The following is a 17,847-nucleotide window of genomic DNA, read 5'->3' as shown; positions in this document are numbered from 1 at the left end:
GGTTGAACTAGGTCACAACCAGCTCATAGATCATAAATCTATGATCCTAGGGCACTATATTATAATAGTCTTCATTATATATTCAGTGGGTCTATAGTATCATCAATGTGGACACTCAGTGCAACAATGTACAAAATACATCCTGTGCTACCCTTGTCTGGGTTCTGTCGATAATCCACAGGGCTCCACTCAGACTATTTAGTGCCTTCCTTTCAGTCTCTTAACAATGTGTTGGTACCCATGGAACCCACAAGCTGTTCATGGTGTTCACAGGCTATCCATCCAATAGTCTTTGATTTGCATGAGTGAAATGTCAATGTCAGTGCTTGTTGACTTTGGGGGGGGGGCAGAGAAATAGAGAAAGGGAGGGGAGGGAGAGGGGAAGAGGGAAGGAGACAGAGAAAGAGAGATTAAGAGAAAGATTGAGTAAAAGAGAGATTAAGAGAGAAAAAGATTAAGGGAGAGAGATTGAGAGAGAGATTAAGACATATATATAATTAAAATATATATATATTTATTTTATCTTTTTTTAAACCCTTGTACTTCGGTGTATTGTCTCATAGGTGGAAGAGTGGTAAGGGTGGGCAATGGGGGTCAAGTGACTTGCCCAGGGTCACACAGCTGGGAAGTGGCTGAGACCGGGTTTGAACCTAGGACCTCCTGTCTCTAGGCCTGACTCTCACTCCACTGAGCTACCCAGCTGCCCCTCAAATATATATATTTTTTGAGAGAGAGAGAGGGAGGGAGAGAGAGAGAGAGACAGAGAGAGAGACAGAGAGAGGGAGGGAGGGAGAGATTAATGTCCACTCCGTGGGACTGCCTTATATTTGTGATTCTGTGTAAACCAAAGTAGAAGACCATTCTGCCTCCATCCCCTTCAGGTATAAATAGTTTAATTTACCAAATCATGATATCAATGGCCTTTACCCTCAAGTAGATTTCTGCCTGTGTTTTTAGTTTATACTGAATATTTTACTTCCCTCAGGTTTATGTGAGATTTTAACTCACAGTCAGGCATTAGCTCTCTCTGAGTGCCTAGTACCTGATCAGTAATTATTTGTATTTGAACTTTATCCAGGCTGGGTCAACCACATCGAAGCTCTTTTTCATTTGGGTTTTAAAAATATTAAATGTGAACTGAGTGAATAGGTACTTGAGAAGCTGGCTCTTTAAACAGAAAATCATAAAGTTAAATTCGTTTTAAATCTGTCATGCAGAGTGCACATATGAAAATTATGAAGGTTTTGATTTTCCCCATGTAGGTAATAAATAACATCTGTAATATTCCTCCTCACCTTTTTCTGATTAACTTTGTATCTGCTATATTTTTCCTGGCACTTCTGTTTCATGTTGCAAGAGTTTTGACAAGAGGAGGACGGATTCTTAGAAGTAGGATGGATCTTAGAGAAAGTCTATAGAAATCAGGACTAAGCCTCAAAATGAGAGACAGGACTGAGGGAAACTTAATGGAGAATTTAACATGGAAAAGAGGCCTTCCTTGCTTTATATATTCAGTATATATCTTTAGTATATCTTCCATATATATTCAGTTATATATCCACATTATATGGGCTCAGACAGAGTGGTCTAGAAAAAGGGACACTAGGTAGAGATCTTGACAGTCCTTGCATCCAGGGAAGACAACAGTTCCCCCTGAATCACTAACAAATGCAGGTGCCACCCCAACCTCCTTTCCTTTGCCCTCCCTCCCCACCCCACCTTCTCCATTATCCCACCCCTGTTTTAATGCTTTTGATTGCCTCCCAAGACCTTCTGGGTCTTTGCTATAATACCCTTGGCTCTGACATTTTTCCTCATGTGTTCTTTGTATCCCTAGCTAGCTTTTCTTACATGGAATACAGTGGAATTATGTCTTTTGAGAAACAGAAGTAGTATAATGGAAAAAAGCTCTGGCTATGACTTGGAAATAAGAAGGGTTAGGTTTGAAGCTTTACTCCGATGCTGTGTAACCATGGGCAAGTGAGTAAATTTTATTGGAGATAATGTCTAACTTGTCTGTCTTGGGGACTGAAATAAATTAGTCTGTGAAGCATTATTGAGCTAAAGTCTGATTATTATCTTTTTTGCTACTGTCACTGATTATACCAACAGGTATAGAAAGACCATGGATCATATGAACAATTATCATTTTTTTATAGTGCTTTAAGTTTCATCAATCAATCATAAAGCATTTATTAAGCACCTCCTAGGTAAGTGTTGGGGAGTCAAGGAGCTTACAATCTAATGTAAAAGTTCCTTCCTACCACAACCCTGAGAACTAGATGGTCCCAAAGTAGAAGCCCTTTGTTATTCTCAAAACCTCATTTTAACCAATGTTTTAAGCTCCTTTTAAAACTTTTTTCAGTTACTACTAAAGAATGAAGTTAATCATTGCTTTGAAAATCTCTGCTTGTCTGTCTGTCTGTCTGTCTGTCTGTCTCTCTCTCTCACACACACACACACACACACACATACTGCCCAGCTAAATGTGCTCACAGGGAAATAGCCAGATTGGGATTGAAAGTAAAAGCAGAGCTATATAATATTCCCTCTGAATAATCAGAAAATTTCCCTCTTCTCTTCTCCCCTCCCTTTCTTCTACCTTCTCCTCCTCCAGCCCTTCCCTTTCTCCCAACTTCTCACCTCCCTCACCCTTCCTACTTTTTCTATTTCCCTCTCTTAGTTTTCTCTCTTCTGCCTTCAAGTTCTTCTTCTCAGCTCCTTTTTCCAACATGGGTTCAGAAAAGGATAAAGCATCTGCCACCTCTGAACGAGAGTGGAAGGAAAGAGCTGGCCTATATATTCCTTTCGTTCGCTACATGAGGCAGATATCTCGCCAAGCAAACCTGTATGTCACATTTTCTTTCATTTCACATATGGAGAGCTAGAAACATTTAGGTTCAACATACTCCTCATTCTCCCCCTCCAGAAATGGTATGCAAATGTGAATCTTACTTTTGAGCCAAAAGTCTTAGCATTTTTTTCAAAATGCTCACAGTGCTGGTAACAGGAGGCAAGTCCATTAAATTAATGGCAAGTAAATTTAGAAGACATTAAAGTGTGTCATGTTTATCCAATACATAGTCAGCCTGAGAAAATGAGCCCCCTCAGGATATGACTGAGTTTAGTACTTTGGTTAGACATTTCCGAAATCCCAAAGAACTCATTATACTAAAGCTGGAATGGTAGCACGAACCAAATGTGTTGCTCGAGAATTTGTAGAGCCAAGACACAATGATGAGGCCACAGGGCTTACAGTGGAGGTCCCACCCATTCTGTCAGGGGTTCAATTGTCCAAGAAGACCCTCACCACACCAAACAAAAACTCTACCATTTTCCTTCTCCCTTAATTCATCTTTACTTTTTCCTTTACCTCCTATCCCAGGCAGGATACAGTATGCAGTCAATTAGAAAGATCTTTCAACTCAGCTGAATAAAGATTATTAAGCTTCTACTATGTGCCAGGCTCTGTATTAGATACAGGAGATATAAAGGCAAAAGTGAAACTGTCCCTGTCCTCAAGGAGATAATATTCTAAATATATACATGATATATATAAATATATACGTGATATAAAGACATGATGTACATCAAGCAAATACCAAGTAATTTTGAGATAAATAGAAAATGAATGCCCTGATAACTGGAGGACATCATAAAGGTGTCTTTTTTTGTTTGGTTTTCAATAGTATTTTTCCCAATTACATGTTTGAAAGGCCTCTTGTAGGAGAGGTTAATTGAGCTGAGCCTTGAAGGAATTTAGGGTTTCTAAGAAGTAGAAGTAAGGAGGAAGAGCATTCCAGACATGGAAAACAGTCTTTTGATGAGCAGGACTATAAAATTTGCTAACCATGAAGTAATTTGAGCTAGTAGATATGAAATTTATATATTAACTTAGCTTAACATTAAAATGCTAACATCTCTGAAAGGGATGCCTCAACTCTTCCTTTGTTAAGTGGAGAAATGACAACAATCCCCAAATCTTTGAAGAGCTGCCTTCTGGGCAGGAGAGTAAACATATTCTCCCCGGGGGAAACTGGGCCTAATAGGTGAAAATTTCAGGGAACTAGATTTTGGCTCCATATAATGAAGAACTTTCTAATAATTTAGAATTACATAAAAATACAATGAGCTGTTCCATCACTGAAATTGTTCAAGCAGAGTCTGGATGTCAATTCTTTGAAGATATAGAAGGAATTTCTGAACAAGAGAGGTTTTAGTGGATAATCTCTAAAGTCACCTCCATCTATTAATAGTCTATGTTTCTCTTTTTAGTTACCTTGCTTATATGTAATAAACAATAACATAATACATATAATTTTTATAAATATATAATAAATTATAATAAATGTGCTTATCCAAGGGAAACAAACTCTCACATTAGCTATGTCTTAAAGATCTGTGTCTTATGCTTTTTTCCACCCCCTTCCTACCAACCTTTCCCCAAAAGGCAGGCAATATGATATAGATTGTATATATATTATCATATAATACATATTTTCCGGACTGTCATGTTGTGAAACATATTGCTTACATTAGGAAAAAATCCTTGGAGGAAATAAAGAATTGTAGGTTTCAATCTGCTTTCAGACTCTGTCTGGTCCTTCTATGGTGGCAGAAATCCTTTTCTTTTTTTTCTTTTCTTTTCTTTTCTTCTATTCTCTTTTCTTTTCTTTTCTCTTCTTTTCTTTTCTTTTCTTTTCTTTTCTTTTCTTTTCTTTTCTTTTCTCTTCTTTTCTTTTTTTTTTTTTTTTGGTCCTAAATCCTTTTGGAGTTGTTCTGGATCCTTACCTTATAGATTATAATTAAGGCACTCACAGTTGATCATACATTATTGTTGTTATTATGTACAACATTCTGCTAGTTCTGATCACTTGATTTTGTATCACTTCATAGAATTCTTTCTGTGTGTGTGTGTGTGTGTGTGTGTGTGTGTGTGTGTGTGTGGGGTGTGGTGTGGTGTGGTGTGCAATTATCTTGTTTGTCATTTCTTATGGCACAACAGTATTCCATCACCATCATATACCCCAGTTTGTTCAGCCATTCCCCAGTTGATGGACATCCCTTCAGTTTCCAGTTCTTTGCCACCACAAAAAAGGACAGCTATAAATATTTCAGAACATATAGTTTCTTTTTCCTTTTTCTGTGATCACCTTAGGAAATAACCTGAGTGGAATTTCTGGGTCAAAAGGTATATATAGTTTTATAATTCCAAATGGCTCTCCTGATGTCTTCTTCTCCCTCTTGCTCTAAAAAACTCTAGGACTTAAGTTCTGCCAACGGTAACCATTCAGATGTATGCATTTATGTTCTACAACTTTAGATCCACTTTTAATCACTTCTTTTCAAACCATCTAATCCTGTCCCCAATAGTGTGTGCCAGGGAGCGAGTAGGAAAGAAGGCAAAGGGAATTGGATCTGGTCTTGAATGCAACTATGGCAGAAGTTAAGTACACAAAGGTCCCAAGCCTGAAGCCAGAGATGTAGTCAGAGGTACAAACAAGGATCAAATTCAAATAAACAAAATCAGGGAGGGCTAAGGATAGAGGCAGAATTGGAGGTGAAGAATAATCTGTCATAAAGCCAACTAAAGCAAAGAATCACCACAGGCTGCTTTCTACAAAGAGGCAGACATTTTCAGAAATGGCCAATGTGTTGATTTGCTTTACTTAATTATATTTACTTATTACAAGCAAGGGGCTTCTAGGAGGCTTTGGGGAGGGTTGTTGGGAAGTAAGAGTGAAGCAGCAAATGTCTAAAATATCTTAAAAAAAACAATAAAAGAACAGAAAGTCCATAAGACACAAATAATCAAAAACAGCTAGATGACAAAGTAGATAGGTTACTGGATTTAGAGCACAGAAAGTCTAAGTTCAAATCTGGCCTCAGATGTTTACTAACTGTGTGGCCCTAGGCAAGTCACTTAACCACTGTCTGCCTCGGTTTCCTCATCTGTAAAATGAGCATAATAATAACACCTTCCTCACAAAGTTAAGGCGAAGATCAAATCAGATAATAATATGTATAAAGTACTTGAAAACTTTAAAAGGCTTTGTAAATGTTAATTATTACTATTACTGCCATGTTAAATTGAATATATTCGTTGGGAGGACCTGGTTTCAAATATGACACTTCCTAGCTGTGTCACCCCAGGCATGTCACTTAACTCTGATTGCCTAGCCTTTGCTACTCTTCTGTATTAGAATTGATACTAAGACAGAAAGTAAGGATTATTTTTTTAAGTTAGTGTATTTTTTGTATGACCCTGGGCAAGTCACTTAACTCTTTAAGTTGCCTAGCCCTCACTGCTCTTCTGCCTTGGAACCAACACACAGTATTGATTCTAAGACGGAAGGTTAGGGCTTAAAAAAATTATTGTATTCACAGCTTTCTATTTAATCCTCTTTTCTAATTTGGCTGTTGAAATGCTTATGCTTTTAAGTTTATAGTAAAAAAGAAATTATAAAAGAAAAGACTAGAGGTATGGGAAAGAATGCAAAAGAAATGATCAGAAAAGCCAAAGAGGTCAGCTGTTTACATGGCCCATTAATATGGGCATCTGTAATAACATAGTTCACTGTATGGCAATTCTGTAGTTAATAAGTTGTGGAATTTGGGGGTTAGAAATGCCATGTATGTGGCTGTAGTTGCTCCATTCTCCATATTCTCCCTCCCTTGAAGAATGTCAGTAAGGGAGCTCACTCCGAATGTTGGGGTTCTGGGATCAGTATTTTGTGGGGAGCTATTTTTATAGTAAAAAGTTTTATTTTTAGGATCGCTGATTTTTCCAAAATACCAAAAAGAAAATGAATGCATTCACATCTGGTCAGGCAAGAAGTAACACATGGTCTTTACCACACACTGAGAGGAGAATGTTACCCATTGCCTTTGCCCACATTTATATAAAAATGGGGATGGACCATGATTTGATCCACATGTGCATTGTGGGAACGTGTGAATACAGTCTGAGTAGCCTGTCGTGGAAGATGGTCATAAAGTTTTTGAGGTCGCTTGCTATTGTTAATGCACTCCAGCCGGACCAATAGTCTCATTAATTGGAACTCAGCTAATTAAAATGTTTCGATAATTTGACATGTGACTAGGGCTGCCTGGGCTCTTTATACCATCTATGAAGAAACAGCTGGCTAAGCATATTAGTAGTACAAATAGGATTGCATTGGGATATTTTCAATGCAGTGAAGAAAGAAAACTTTTTAAGGACTTCTGACTTCAGCATATAATTTAAGAAAGGATATCATTAATGAGTCTAATCTTTAGTAAGGTAGAGTTTGTGGGACCTCTGCTTGGAAACGCTGGACTAACACTTCATTCAAGTTTCTGATATTATTTTTTTTTATCAAATTTTTTTTAAACCCCTGTACTTCGGTGTATTGTCTCATAGGTGGAAGATTGGTAAGGGTGGGCAATGGGGGTCAAGTGACTTGCCCAGGGTCACACAGCTGGGAAGTGTCTGAGGCCAGATTTGAACCTAGGTCTCTCGGCCTGACTCTCAATCCACTGAGCTACCCAGCTGCCCCCTTCAAATAATTTTTAAATGTTATATAAGTGTTATTATCATTATGTTTTTTTTCTTGGTCTTATATTTTTCAATGGAATTCAGACAGAAATGGCTCAAGAAATGTTTTACTCTCCTGCTATTTTTTTAGGTACAATTTATGTTCTCTGAACTGTTGTGCAGGCAAATAAAGTAACTGCTTTTTGTAACTGAATAAAAATATTGAGATATATGTCTGTCTTCTTTAGACTCACTAAAGCATTTTGAGGACAACTTCAGTAGCAAAAAGGATGATGGAGGCAACATGTTGTCAAGTGCTTCATCCTGTTCTCAAGTTGTTTTAATTTCTTCTGCTAGGTATTTTGTATTTTGAAACGTTATGCTTTGTTATTATCTTTAGCATTTTTTCCTATATATTTTTGTTAGTTTGATGAAATCACAGGTAAAGATAGAAATATATGGGGAGAGTAGAGTAATACATACTCTGGAACCCCTATTTACTGACACTGTTATTTTCTCATTACATCTTTCATAGGGGCTTAGGGGTGACCCTGAGAATTAAAGTTATATCACTAATGCTGTAGCTCATGAGCCCCCACTGGTGTGCTGCCCCATGTCACTATCAGTTAATATTAGTTACTCAGTCAAACTTAGCTTTTAGTTAAAGGATTTCTTAAGGTTATACCAAGAACATATGGCACAAAGCACCCCCCTCAAAAGCCTGTGACATACTATCTCACTATTACTTCCAGAGTCCAGGGGGGAAAGTGTGCTCAGGTTTAGAAAGCACACATGGCAAAGGGATAGGTAACTCACAGCTCCTAGAAGTCCTTTTGCACATCATTTGAACATCAGAATCTTCCCTCCATAGGAGGGGTCTTGCTCTTCTGCTGAGTCTCTTAGAGGGTGTTGGATCTGTCTTTCCTCATCACATTCTGCCTATCCTGGGCTCCCAATGCAGACATTACCATCAGCCACTGCTCTCTCAGGGTCAATGCTAGCATCAAAATGATCGTAAAAAAAATCTAGATCTTCTGATTTGTTAAGGTTCATAAAGCCTTCCTCTGGGACTTTTTGGGCAGGGGTTCTGTCACTAAGCTGCTAGAGAGGTGCTTTCCCCAATTTCAAACTGGTTTGCTATTCTATAGATGGCCCACAGGGAGTGGCCAAATTTCCTCAGACAATTGAGACAACATCACTACAATTATCCACTGGGCTTTCAGAGATATGAAAGTGGCAAAGAATTGGAAATTGAAAAAATGTGCTTCAATTGGGGAATGGCTAAACAAGTTATATGTGATTATGATAGAATACTCTTGTGCTATAAGAAATGATGAGTAGGATCATTTCAGAAAAACTTGGGAAGACATATGAACTGATGCAAAGTGAAATAAACAGAACTAAGAGAGCATAGTATAGATTAACAGCAATATTATAAGGATGATCAACTGTAAAAGACTTAGCTACTCGAGTCAAGATAATGATCCAAGACAATTCCAAGGGACTTTTGATAAAAAAAAATGCTCTTCACCACCAGAGAGAGAACTGATGAACTCTTGTGTACAGATCAAAGTTGTTATATTGAAACTCTGGGAGGAGAGAGTCTCACTGTTGATTGACAGGTGAAGACCGTTGGACATCAGAATGTTCCCAGAGGCCATGAGGACAGGGAGAAAGCAGTTGGCCAGGGGGGTATAAATACCCTGGCAGCCCTAGCTTTTGGTTCCTTTCATTTCCCTTGATCTGAGATCTGTAGACCTGGTCTATTGGGATCTGAGACTTGCTTGGCTCAACCTTGCAAGAACTCCTGTCTGAACCTCTTTGACAATTGCCAACCTGTATCCAGACTGTGAATCCTCCTATTCTTCTGTCCCCTAGATATTTAGGAATTCAAACCATCTTTAGGTATCTAGGTATCCCGGGGCCTGGGAGGGATCCGGGAAGTGGACAGGAGAAGAAGAATAGTGTGGAAAGGATGGTTCCTGAAGACTGTGAAAGGCATAACATCTGGCAAGAAGAAGCTGAAAGACATCATACAACAGCTTGCTTGCTCTGGTTTGGCTGTGGCCAGGCTGAGCCAGAGGAGCTAAACAAGCCAGAATCACTCACTTGCCTACAGCTCTGAGGGATTACTATTATCAAAAGTAGTTTAGGGTTTCCCTATTCCTCTTCCCATTTCCTAATACTCCTTCTTTGCTAAATATTTATAAAACTCTTCAAGTACCTTCCTGGAGTCGTTGTTTCATCATTTCTCTGGGAAGGGAGCAACGCAGTCAGATAAACGTGTCCAAGGCTAATAGAGCCCAATATCCTTCATTAATCAACCCCAGGTGGGACCTGAAGGGATACCATCTACTGACCTGAAGGATCCTGCCTGGGCACTGTTATAAAGGAGGGAGGTGTTACAACATCTAGCTAGGTGGCAAGTCTCAGGTGATCTTGCACTAGCCATGTATCTGAACTACCACTGGTGTCATCCATTTAGGAGTGGTAGTATCCAGTTTACCCTTCTACCCCATTATTTATAACAAAGTATAATATTTTCTTTATTTTTCTTGCTTTTTTTGCGATATGGCTAATATAAAAATATGTTTTGCATTACTTCACATTTATAATTGATATCAATGCTTACCTTCTCAGTGGATTTGGGGAGAGTAGAGGGAGAAAAATTTTAATGAATGCTAAAAATAAGTAAATTTATCTTAAAAGAAATTATGATTTTTATTTATATAATTATAATTTTAAATGAATACATATAAAATTTCAAAAAAGCAAATGAGGCAAACCCTCCTACCAATAGTTTTCATGAATTAGTTTACTTTTAAAATAAATTTTTTTCAATTGCCAAAAATTGATTTTCCTTCCCCCATACCTCTGTACTCCTTTGGTTGAAAATAAACATATGTCATCTTCCCATCAATTGGGGAATGGCTGAATAAGCTGTGGTATATAATTATAATGGACTACTACTGTGCTATAAGAAAGGATGAGCAGGAAATTTTCAGAAAACCTGGCAAGACTTATATGAACTAATGCAGAGTGAAGCGAGCAACACCAGAGCATTGTATACACTTATAGCCATATTAACCAGTCTCCTTTCTCATATACATGAAGTAGTGATTAAAATTTATAAGAATACAAAGCATTCCCCACTTTACAAGTGGTCAAAAGACATGAACAGGCAATACCCAGATGAAGAAAATGAAAACTATAATCATTATGAGGAAACACTCCAAATCACTATTGATTAGAGAGATGCAAATTAAAAGAACTCAGAGGTACCACCTCACACCAGTCAGACTGGCTAACATAACAAAAAAAGTAAAATAAATATTGGAGGGGATATGGAAAAATTTAGTCACTATTACAGTTTGGTAGAGCTATGAACTGAAACAACCATTCTGGAGAGCAATCTGGAAACATACAAAAAAGGCTATAAAACTGTGTATACTGTTGACCCAGCAATGCCATTACTACGTCTGTATCCCAAAGAGATCAAATATAGGGGAAAAGTACCTACTTGTACAAGAATATTTGTAGCAGCTCTTTTAGTAGGGGCAAAGAACTGGAAACTGAACCAATTGGTTGAATAAGTTGAGGTATATGATTATAAGAGAATATTCTTATACCATAAGAAATGATGAACAAGACAAACCCCCCAAAACCTGGAAAGACTTATGGGAGGTGATCAGAACCAGAAGAACATTGTAGAGAGCAACAACAATAACTTGATGATCAATTGTGAATGAATTAACTATTATCAGCAGTTCAAGGAACCAGGAAAACACTAAGAGACTGGTGAAGAAAAAAAGCTATCTATCTGCGTAAAAGGAACTGGCAGGTCTGAATGAAGATTGAAGCATATCATTCTTCACTTTATTTCCTCCATGAATTTTTCTACGTTGTAAATTATATGTCTTCTTTTACAATGAAATGAACATGGAAATATGTATTATATGATAACACATGTACAGCCTATATCATATTACCTGCCATCTTGGTGAGGGGGGAAAAGGTGGGAGGAAGAGAGAGAACAGAAATCACAAATGTCAGAAAGTGATTATTAATAATTGTATTGGCATATAATCTGGAAAAAAATTTAAAGTCATCGTGAACCCAAAGTTTGTAGTGCAAAGTAGATGAGGATTAAGCAACAGCCAACATCCTTCATCACTTAGCCTTAGACTTATTATTTAGGTATTTTGTGTTCCTGTTTTGTATATATTTGGGCAAAACATGAATAGATGTGACATGACTACATTTCCTCTTTTCTGTTTATAATTTCACAAATTAGATATCCATTTTATGTAACAAACATCCTTCCATATCAAAATATGACCTTTATACAAACTCGGTTGGAGTAAATAACAAAGTTGTCCATTTTTACTGTAGCATGTATATTAAGAACTCACTTCCCATGATCGATAGCCTCACACATCTCAGCCACCAGGAGCATCTGTTTACTTTGGAACCAAAACATACTCAAACAAACAGGGAGCAGTAAGTACGAAACAGGCCTTCCTTTGGTACCAAAGACTTGTTGGTGTGAGATTGTTGAGACTTAGAGGTAGGAAACCACAAATGTTTATTTGCTCAGTCTCCAGTGTATCTCGACAACAGCTTTGTTTTAAATGGTGACTAAGCATTGTGACTACGCTGCTCTTTCAACACTATGAAATAGAGTTGTGCTGTTCCCAACCCTCCTGGGATCTGCATTGGATGAGGGCAGGAGCACATTTGTCAGGAGACATTTTATAAAAACAAGGGTCACTAGCAGTGGAAATGGAAAGAAAAAAAAAAGTAAGAAACTGAACAGTTGTAATATTATAATGACCACTGGCGAAGAGATAACAAAAAACATTTCCTTTATCTCTTAGCAGAGGTGGAAGATTAGGGTTGTGGTATGTTGTCTGGGGGAGCAGCTGGGCTCTAAGTCAGAAAGACTTAACTTTCTGAGTTCAAATCCAGCCTCAGAAACTTGCTAGCTATGTGAGCCTGGTAAGTCACTTTACTCTGTTTGCCTCAGTTTCCTCATCTGGAAAATGAGCTGGAGAAAGAAATGGCAAACCACTCCAGTATCTTTGTCAAGAAAACTCCAAATAAGATCACAAAGTGAAACTGAACAACATTGCCTATGATTAGCTTGCTAATTTTTCCGAACTCCTTTTTGTTTTTCTATTTTTAAAAAAATCTTTATTATAGGGGATAGTTCTTTGAGTAGGTAGAGGAATGGAGAAGGACATATTCAGATCTAAAGATGATGTAAAGACAAAAATGATCCAAGCTTGGCCATAAAGAAAAGATAAAAAATATACCCTTGTTACTTGTTTGCAGAGATGGATAACCATGGGTTTGAGACATTATATATTCTGTGAGATTTAATTGCTATATTCAGTTAGTTTTGATTAACTTCATTTTTATTCTTTGTTATAAGGGATGGGTTTTGGGGTGAATATATTTGGGATTGAAGGTAAAGTAAAAAACAAAAGGTAGCAACTAAGTGGCACAGTGGATAGAGTGCCAGGCATGGAGTCAGGAAGACTCATCTTCATGAATTCAAATTTGGCCTCAGACATTTAATAGCTGTGTCACCCTGGGCAAGTCACTTTACCCTGTTTGCCTCAGCTTCCTTATTTGTAAAATGAGCTGGAAAAAGATATGGCAAACCACCTCAGTATCTTTACCAAGAAAACCCCAAATGGGATCAGGAACAGTCCAATATGACTGAAATAAAAGACGTCAATAATTTTTAAACATATCAATAAAAATAAGATACCTTGAAGAAAGAAACAAAACAAAAAGGGATAGTTATTGTATAGATGAAATCACATTAAATCTATAAACCAGTGAAATCACAGAACCAGGTCCTCCCTTCTTTAAACACTCTTCCCCCAAAAATACTACAATAGAAAAATATATAACTCTATAAAGGTAAGACATAGATATTTAAAAGCTAGATCAAGTTTTGTTGTCTTCTTAAATTTTCCTTTCAGTGGTTTATGACAGACGCCTAATGTTACTGTAGCTATTTAATAAAACTCATGAAGAATTCCTTTCTAGAGTGGGAGAGCTGTTTACCCTACTGTATTGGATCAAGGCTACTTACTGTTCTATAAGAAAAACATTAAATGAGTCTATAACTCTTGAAATGGTAATTTCATTCTACCATATTGTTTTTTTTTTTCAGGTCCTGGACCCACTAGTCCTCCTTCCACGAGGGATTCCTTTCCTTCAGCACATTCTACCTTCAATGTATCTATCCATGCAGCAATTCGATATGGAAACTGGAAACTATTGACTGGCTACCCAGGTAGTAAAAATGATCATAAATTTGCAACCTAATAGGCAAAAGGACAGAGATGACCTATTACATTCTGAGCATTCAGTAGTGAAGCCTTACTCCCCTTCCTTCAATTCCTTAGCTTGCCTCCTTTTCCTTCCTGCTTCCCTTGGCGTTCTTCCTCCTCAGCCCCAAACTCTCTGCCCCTTTCCTGCCCTTAGAAAGACACCTGGAAGGCTAAAAAATGGCCTTTAAAATCTTTTATGGCCTTCATGCTGTGTGGCAGAAGCAGAGAGCTCTTTCTTCAAGCTTTTCCCATCTCTCTTTTGCTAGGCAACCTGTTCCCAATTACAGTGCTTTCACTATTACCACTTCCCTAGTTTTTCTGAAAGTTTGTGATCGTCAAGCAAAAGTCTACAAATTAAACCAGTGACCCTTACGAGGCTTGTTCTTTAAGCTCCTAAGTGAGAAAATTGGGTTTAATCTGCTGGGTTTTTACTAAAACCACTGGAAACTGACTCTAAAAAGGAGGAAAGGAAGAACTTTGCCACTAAATATTTTGGAAAGCAGATATTTTTAATGCTTGAAACAATTCAACAATGTTTAATGAGCATTTATTGAGTACTATGTGCAGGAAGGTGTGTGTTGAAGCCCACTCAAATGGCTGCAGACAACTGATTGTGAAGTTTTCAGTCAGAGTATTTACACCTCAGAAATTGGCTACAAATCGGGTCTTGATTTATTGTTTTAATGACTGTCTAGTCTTTTTTTTTTTTTTGTAGAGTCTTCAGTTGTTTCTTTCTTTTTTTTAATATTTTATTTTTTAGAAAAATTTTCTATGGTTACATGTTTCATATTTTTACCTCTTCCCCCATAGCAGACTCGCATTTCCACTGGTTTTAACATGTGAATGATTGCCTAGTCTTGAGGAAGTACTAATAATGCAGGTTAAACTTAAAGGTGCATCACGTGTACGTTTTCTCCCCCCAGAGAGGTGGTTTTTAAACTCTGGCCAACACTCCACTCACTATGCTCAAGCCCCAAGCTAAGGATACAAAGAAATAAAAAGAAAAAGACCTTGTCCTGAAAAGAATTTATATTCTATTAAAGATAATCAATGAACACAGAAAAACAAACACAGATTTTATACATTATGTGTCATTTTCAAGGAGGACAATACTAGCAATGGGCAAGGCTTAGGCTTCCTTTCAGAGATGGCACTGGATCTGAGCTAGGAAGGAAGCCAGGGATCCAGCAAGGCAGACATGACAAGGGAGGACCTTTGAAGCCTGGAGGACCATTGCACAAAGCTTTGCATGGAGATGAGAGGTGGAATGTCATATGTGAAGAATGACAGGAAGGATTGTTTGGCAGAAGCATAGAATGGGTGAAGGGGCATAATGAGAAATGAGCTTGGATAGATAGGTCAGCCAGAGCCAGATGAGCAAGAATTTTAACAAAACAAAAGAGTTTGCGGTTTATCCTATGGCCTGGGCCTCCCAAGTGGGGGCCAGGTCCTGTCCCCAAGAGATATGTGGTCAGCTAGTCAGACAATAGGAAGTTGGTCGTACCCCTTTTCTCCCTGGGATCATCAATCGTGAGGCTTGTCTCCAACACAATTACACCTACCTTATTCCCTGGTATTACCCCGTTCCGTCCCCTGCTTCCTCTGTGCATGCATCCTCTTAGTGAGATAGCATTGGAAAAATGTCCACCTCTTTGCATACCCACCCTCTGACTCTCAGATCCCCTGCAACCCTGGCAAAAATACCTCAAATGGTGGGTTCTGGACTCTATGGGTTCTCTAGACAGGTAGATGGCACAGATAATTGAACATTGGTCCTGAAATCAGAAAGACCTGAACTCAAATGCAATGTCAGATACTTATCAACTGTGGGTTTTTTTTTTTCAGGGAACCAGAGATTTATATTTATTATGTGGATTTGTGTGTGTGTGTGTGTGTGTGTGTGTGTGTGTGTGTGTGTGTGTGTTTCTTCTGGAAGATGGTATATTTTTGTCTCAAAATTTCTTATAACAAAATTTAAAATTTCTGTGGAAGACACCACAATTTTTCTAGGCATCCAGGTTCACAGCCTAGGGATCATCTTCAAGTCCTCACTCTCCTTCACCCCGCATGTCCAGTCTGGTACCCAATCTTCTTGCTTCTATCTCCACAACATTTCTTGCATCACCGTTCTTCTCTCTAAGTTCACATCCTGATCCTCTCTGACCCAGACGATTACAGTAGCTTCTTCCTTGACTGGTCTCTGGGCTCCAAGCCTCTTCCCCACTTCTCCATCCATCCCATTTCATGCAGCTCCCAAAGGCATTTCCCCCAAACTTAGGTTTGTCAATGTCATTCTGCCCCTCCCCCATTCAATAAACTTCCCCAGTTCCTTATTGACTATAGGATCAATTATATTTCATCTTTATAACATTATTTATAAATTTCTATTTTATGGTATATATAGAGTGTGAGTTTTATAGCATATGTTGTTTTTAGTTCAGTAGTATATTTATATCATTTGTAAGTAAATGCTCCTTCAAAAATTAATTAGGTAGAGTAGATAGGTGGCTCAGTGGATTGAAAGCCAGGCCTAGAGATGGAAGATCCTGGGTTCAAATGTGGCCTCAGACACTTCCTAGCTGTGTGACCCTGGGCAAGTCACTTGACCCCCATTGCCTATCCCTTATCGCTCTTCTACCTTAGAACAATACATAGTATTGATTCTAAGATGGAAGGCAAGGACTAAAAAAAAATAATTACTGATAGATGTGAGATCAAAATTTTGGAGGCTTTTCTCCTAGAGACAGGACAGAGACACAGAAGCTTCAGGGTAGAACGAAGGCTAAGATTATGGCCGCTGAGGAGTATGAACAAGGAAGCAAGAGTATTTGATAGGGCATCAACTTGTCAATTAAAATCCTCCATCTTAAAGGTAGGGATTGGGATGGAGAGATTGGCATTGAGGACCCCATTGGAAAGAAGGGGGTATAACCCAATAGCTGACAGAGAGCAACCACCAGGATTTAGAAAGGAGGATAGGCTTGATTGGAGGGAACCCCAAAGGAGAAGCAGGGAGTATCCTCTTCCTGGTCAAAGGGATGTGAATGCAGGTACACCCAGGACTGCAGAGTGGGCCAGGGATGCAGGGTCTTTGGGGAAGAGTCATTGTTGCAAGCTCTGTCTAGCCCTACACTGGGCCTCCTCTTACTGTTTCACATTTCTCTAATAGGTTGCAGTTACTGGTTTCCACCGCCATCTTTATCCAATGTCACAGAGCTACCACCACCTGACCCACCAACGAAAAACCTCTGGCTTTTTGATATTCAACAAGACCCTGAAGAAAGATTTGACCTATCCAGTAAGCATCCCACGATTGTCAAGAAGCTTCTTGACCGGCTTCAGTATTACCACAAGAACTCTGTACCGGTGTTCTATCCTAAACAGGATCCCCGCTGTGATCCAGAAGCATCTGGAGTTTGGGGGCCGTGGATGTAGGATGTTAATCAGCTCTCAGACTAGAAGCCTGCCTCTCGGGTAACTTCAGGCCTCCGTAGTCACCCCATTTGTTCTGCCCCACTCCAGGGGACTTCAGTAACCCTTCTCAGTCCTAAACCATACTGGAGCCTCTGATTTCAAGCTCAGGTGCACCTAAGAAGCAGACACATTCAAGAACATAGACTCTTGCTGTTTGATTAGGGGAAGTTTTAAAAGCAGGGATGACTCGATCTTGATTCACCCCCTCTTTCCTGAGCTTCAGGACAACTGAAAAACTTTACTTCAGATAAGAAACTCTAATTGAGTCCCTGAGTCAGGGAACAGCCTGCTGAGTTCACCTAGCAAGTCAGATGCTAGATTTTACTTTTGTCAAAAGCCAGGTTTTATTGGAAAGTGACTCACATTTTTTGCAGTAAATGAAGGGAGCAGACAATTGCTCACAGTTGACATTGGCAAAAGTTCTCTCTCTCTCTCTCTCTCTCTCTCTCTCTCTCTCTCTCTCTCTCTCTCTCTCTCTCTCTCTACATATATATATATATATATATATAT

The 17,847-nt window shown here is 38.6% G+C and overlaps 1 protein-coding gene across 1 annotated transcript in view; it reads left to right on the top strand.

The window, feature by feature from the left end:
* The window catches only part of ARSB (arylsulfatase B), a 212,826-nt gene extending 195,456 nt beyond the window's left edge, over nt 1-17,370 (top strand). The window contains exons 5-6 of the mRNA XM_044680917.1: nt 13,704-13,826; nt 17,033-17,370. Coding sequence (XP_044536852.1) covers nt 13,704-13,826; nt 17,033-17,298 — 389 coding nt within the window. The 3' untranslated portion in view covers nt 17,299-17,370. The remainder of the gene's footprint in view (nt 1-13,703; nt 13,827-17,032) is intronic.
* Nucleotides 17,371-17,847: the final 477 nt, after the last annotated feature.

This window comes from Gracilinanus agilis, chromosome 1, assembly GCF_016433145.1.
Source record: "Gracilinanus agilis isolate LMUSP501 chromosome 1, AgileGrace, whole genome shotgun sequence".
In the NCBI taxonomy this organism is placed as follows: Eukaryota; Metazoa; Chordata; class Mammalia; order Didelphimorphia; family Didelphidae; genus Gracilinanus; species Gracilinanus agilis.
Note: the sequence above shows the minus strand (reverse complement) of the source record. Positions and strands in the feature narration are given on the sequence as shown.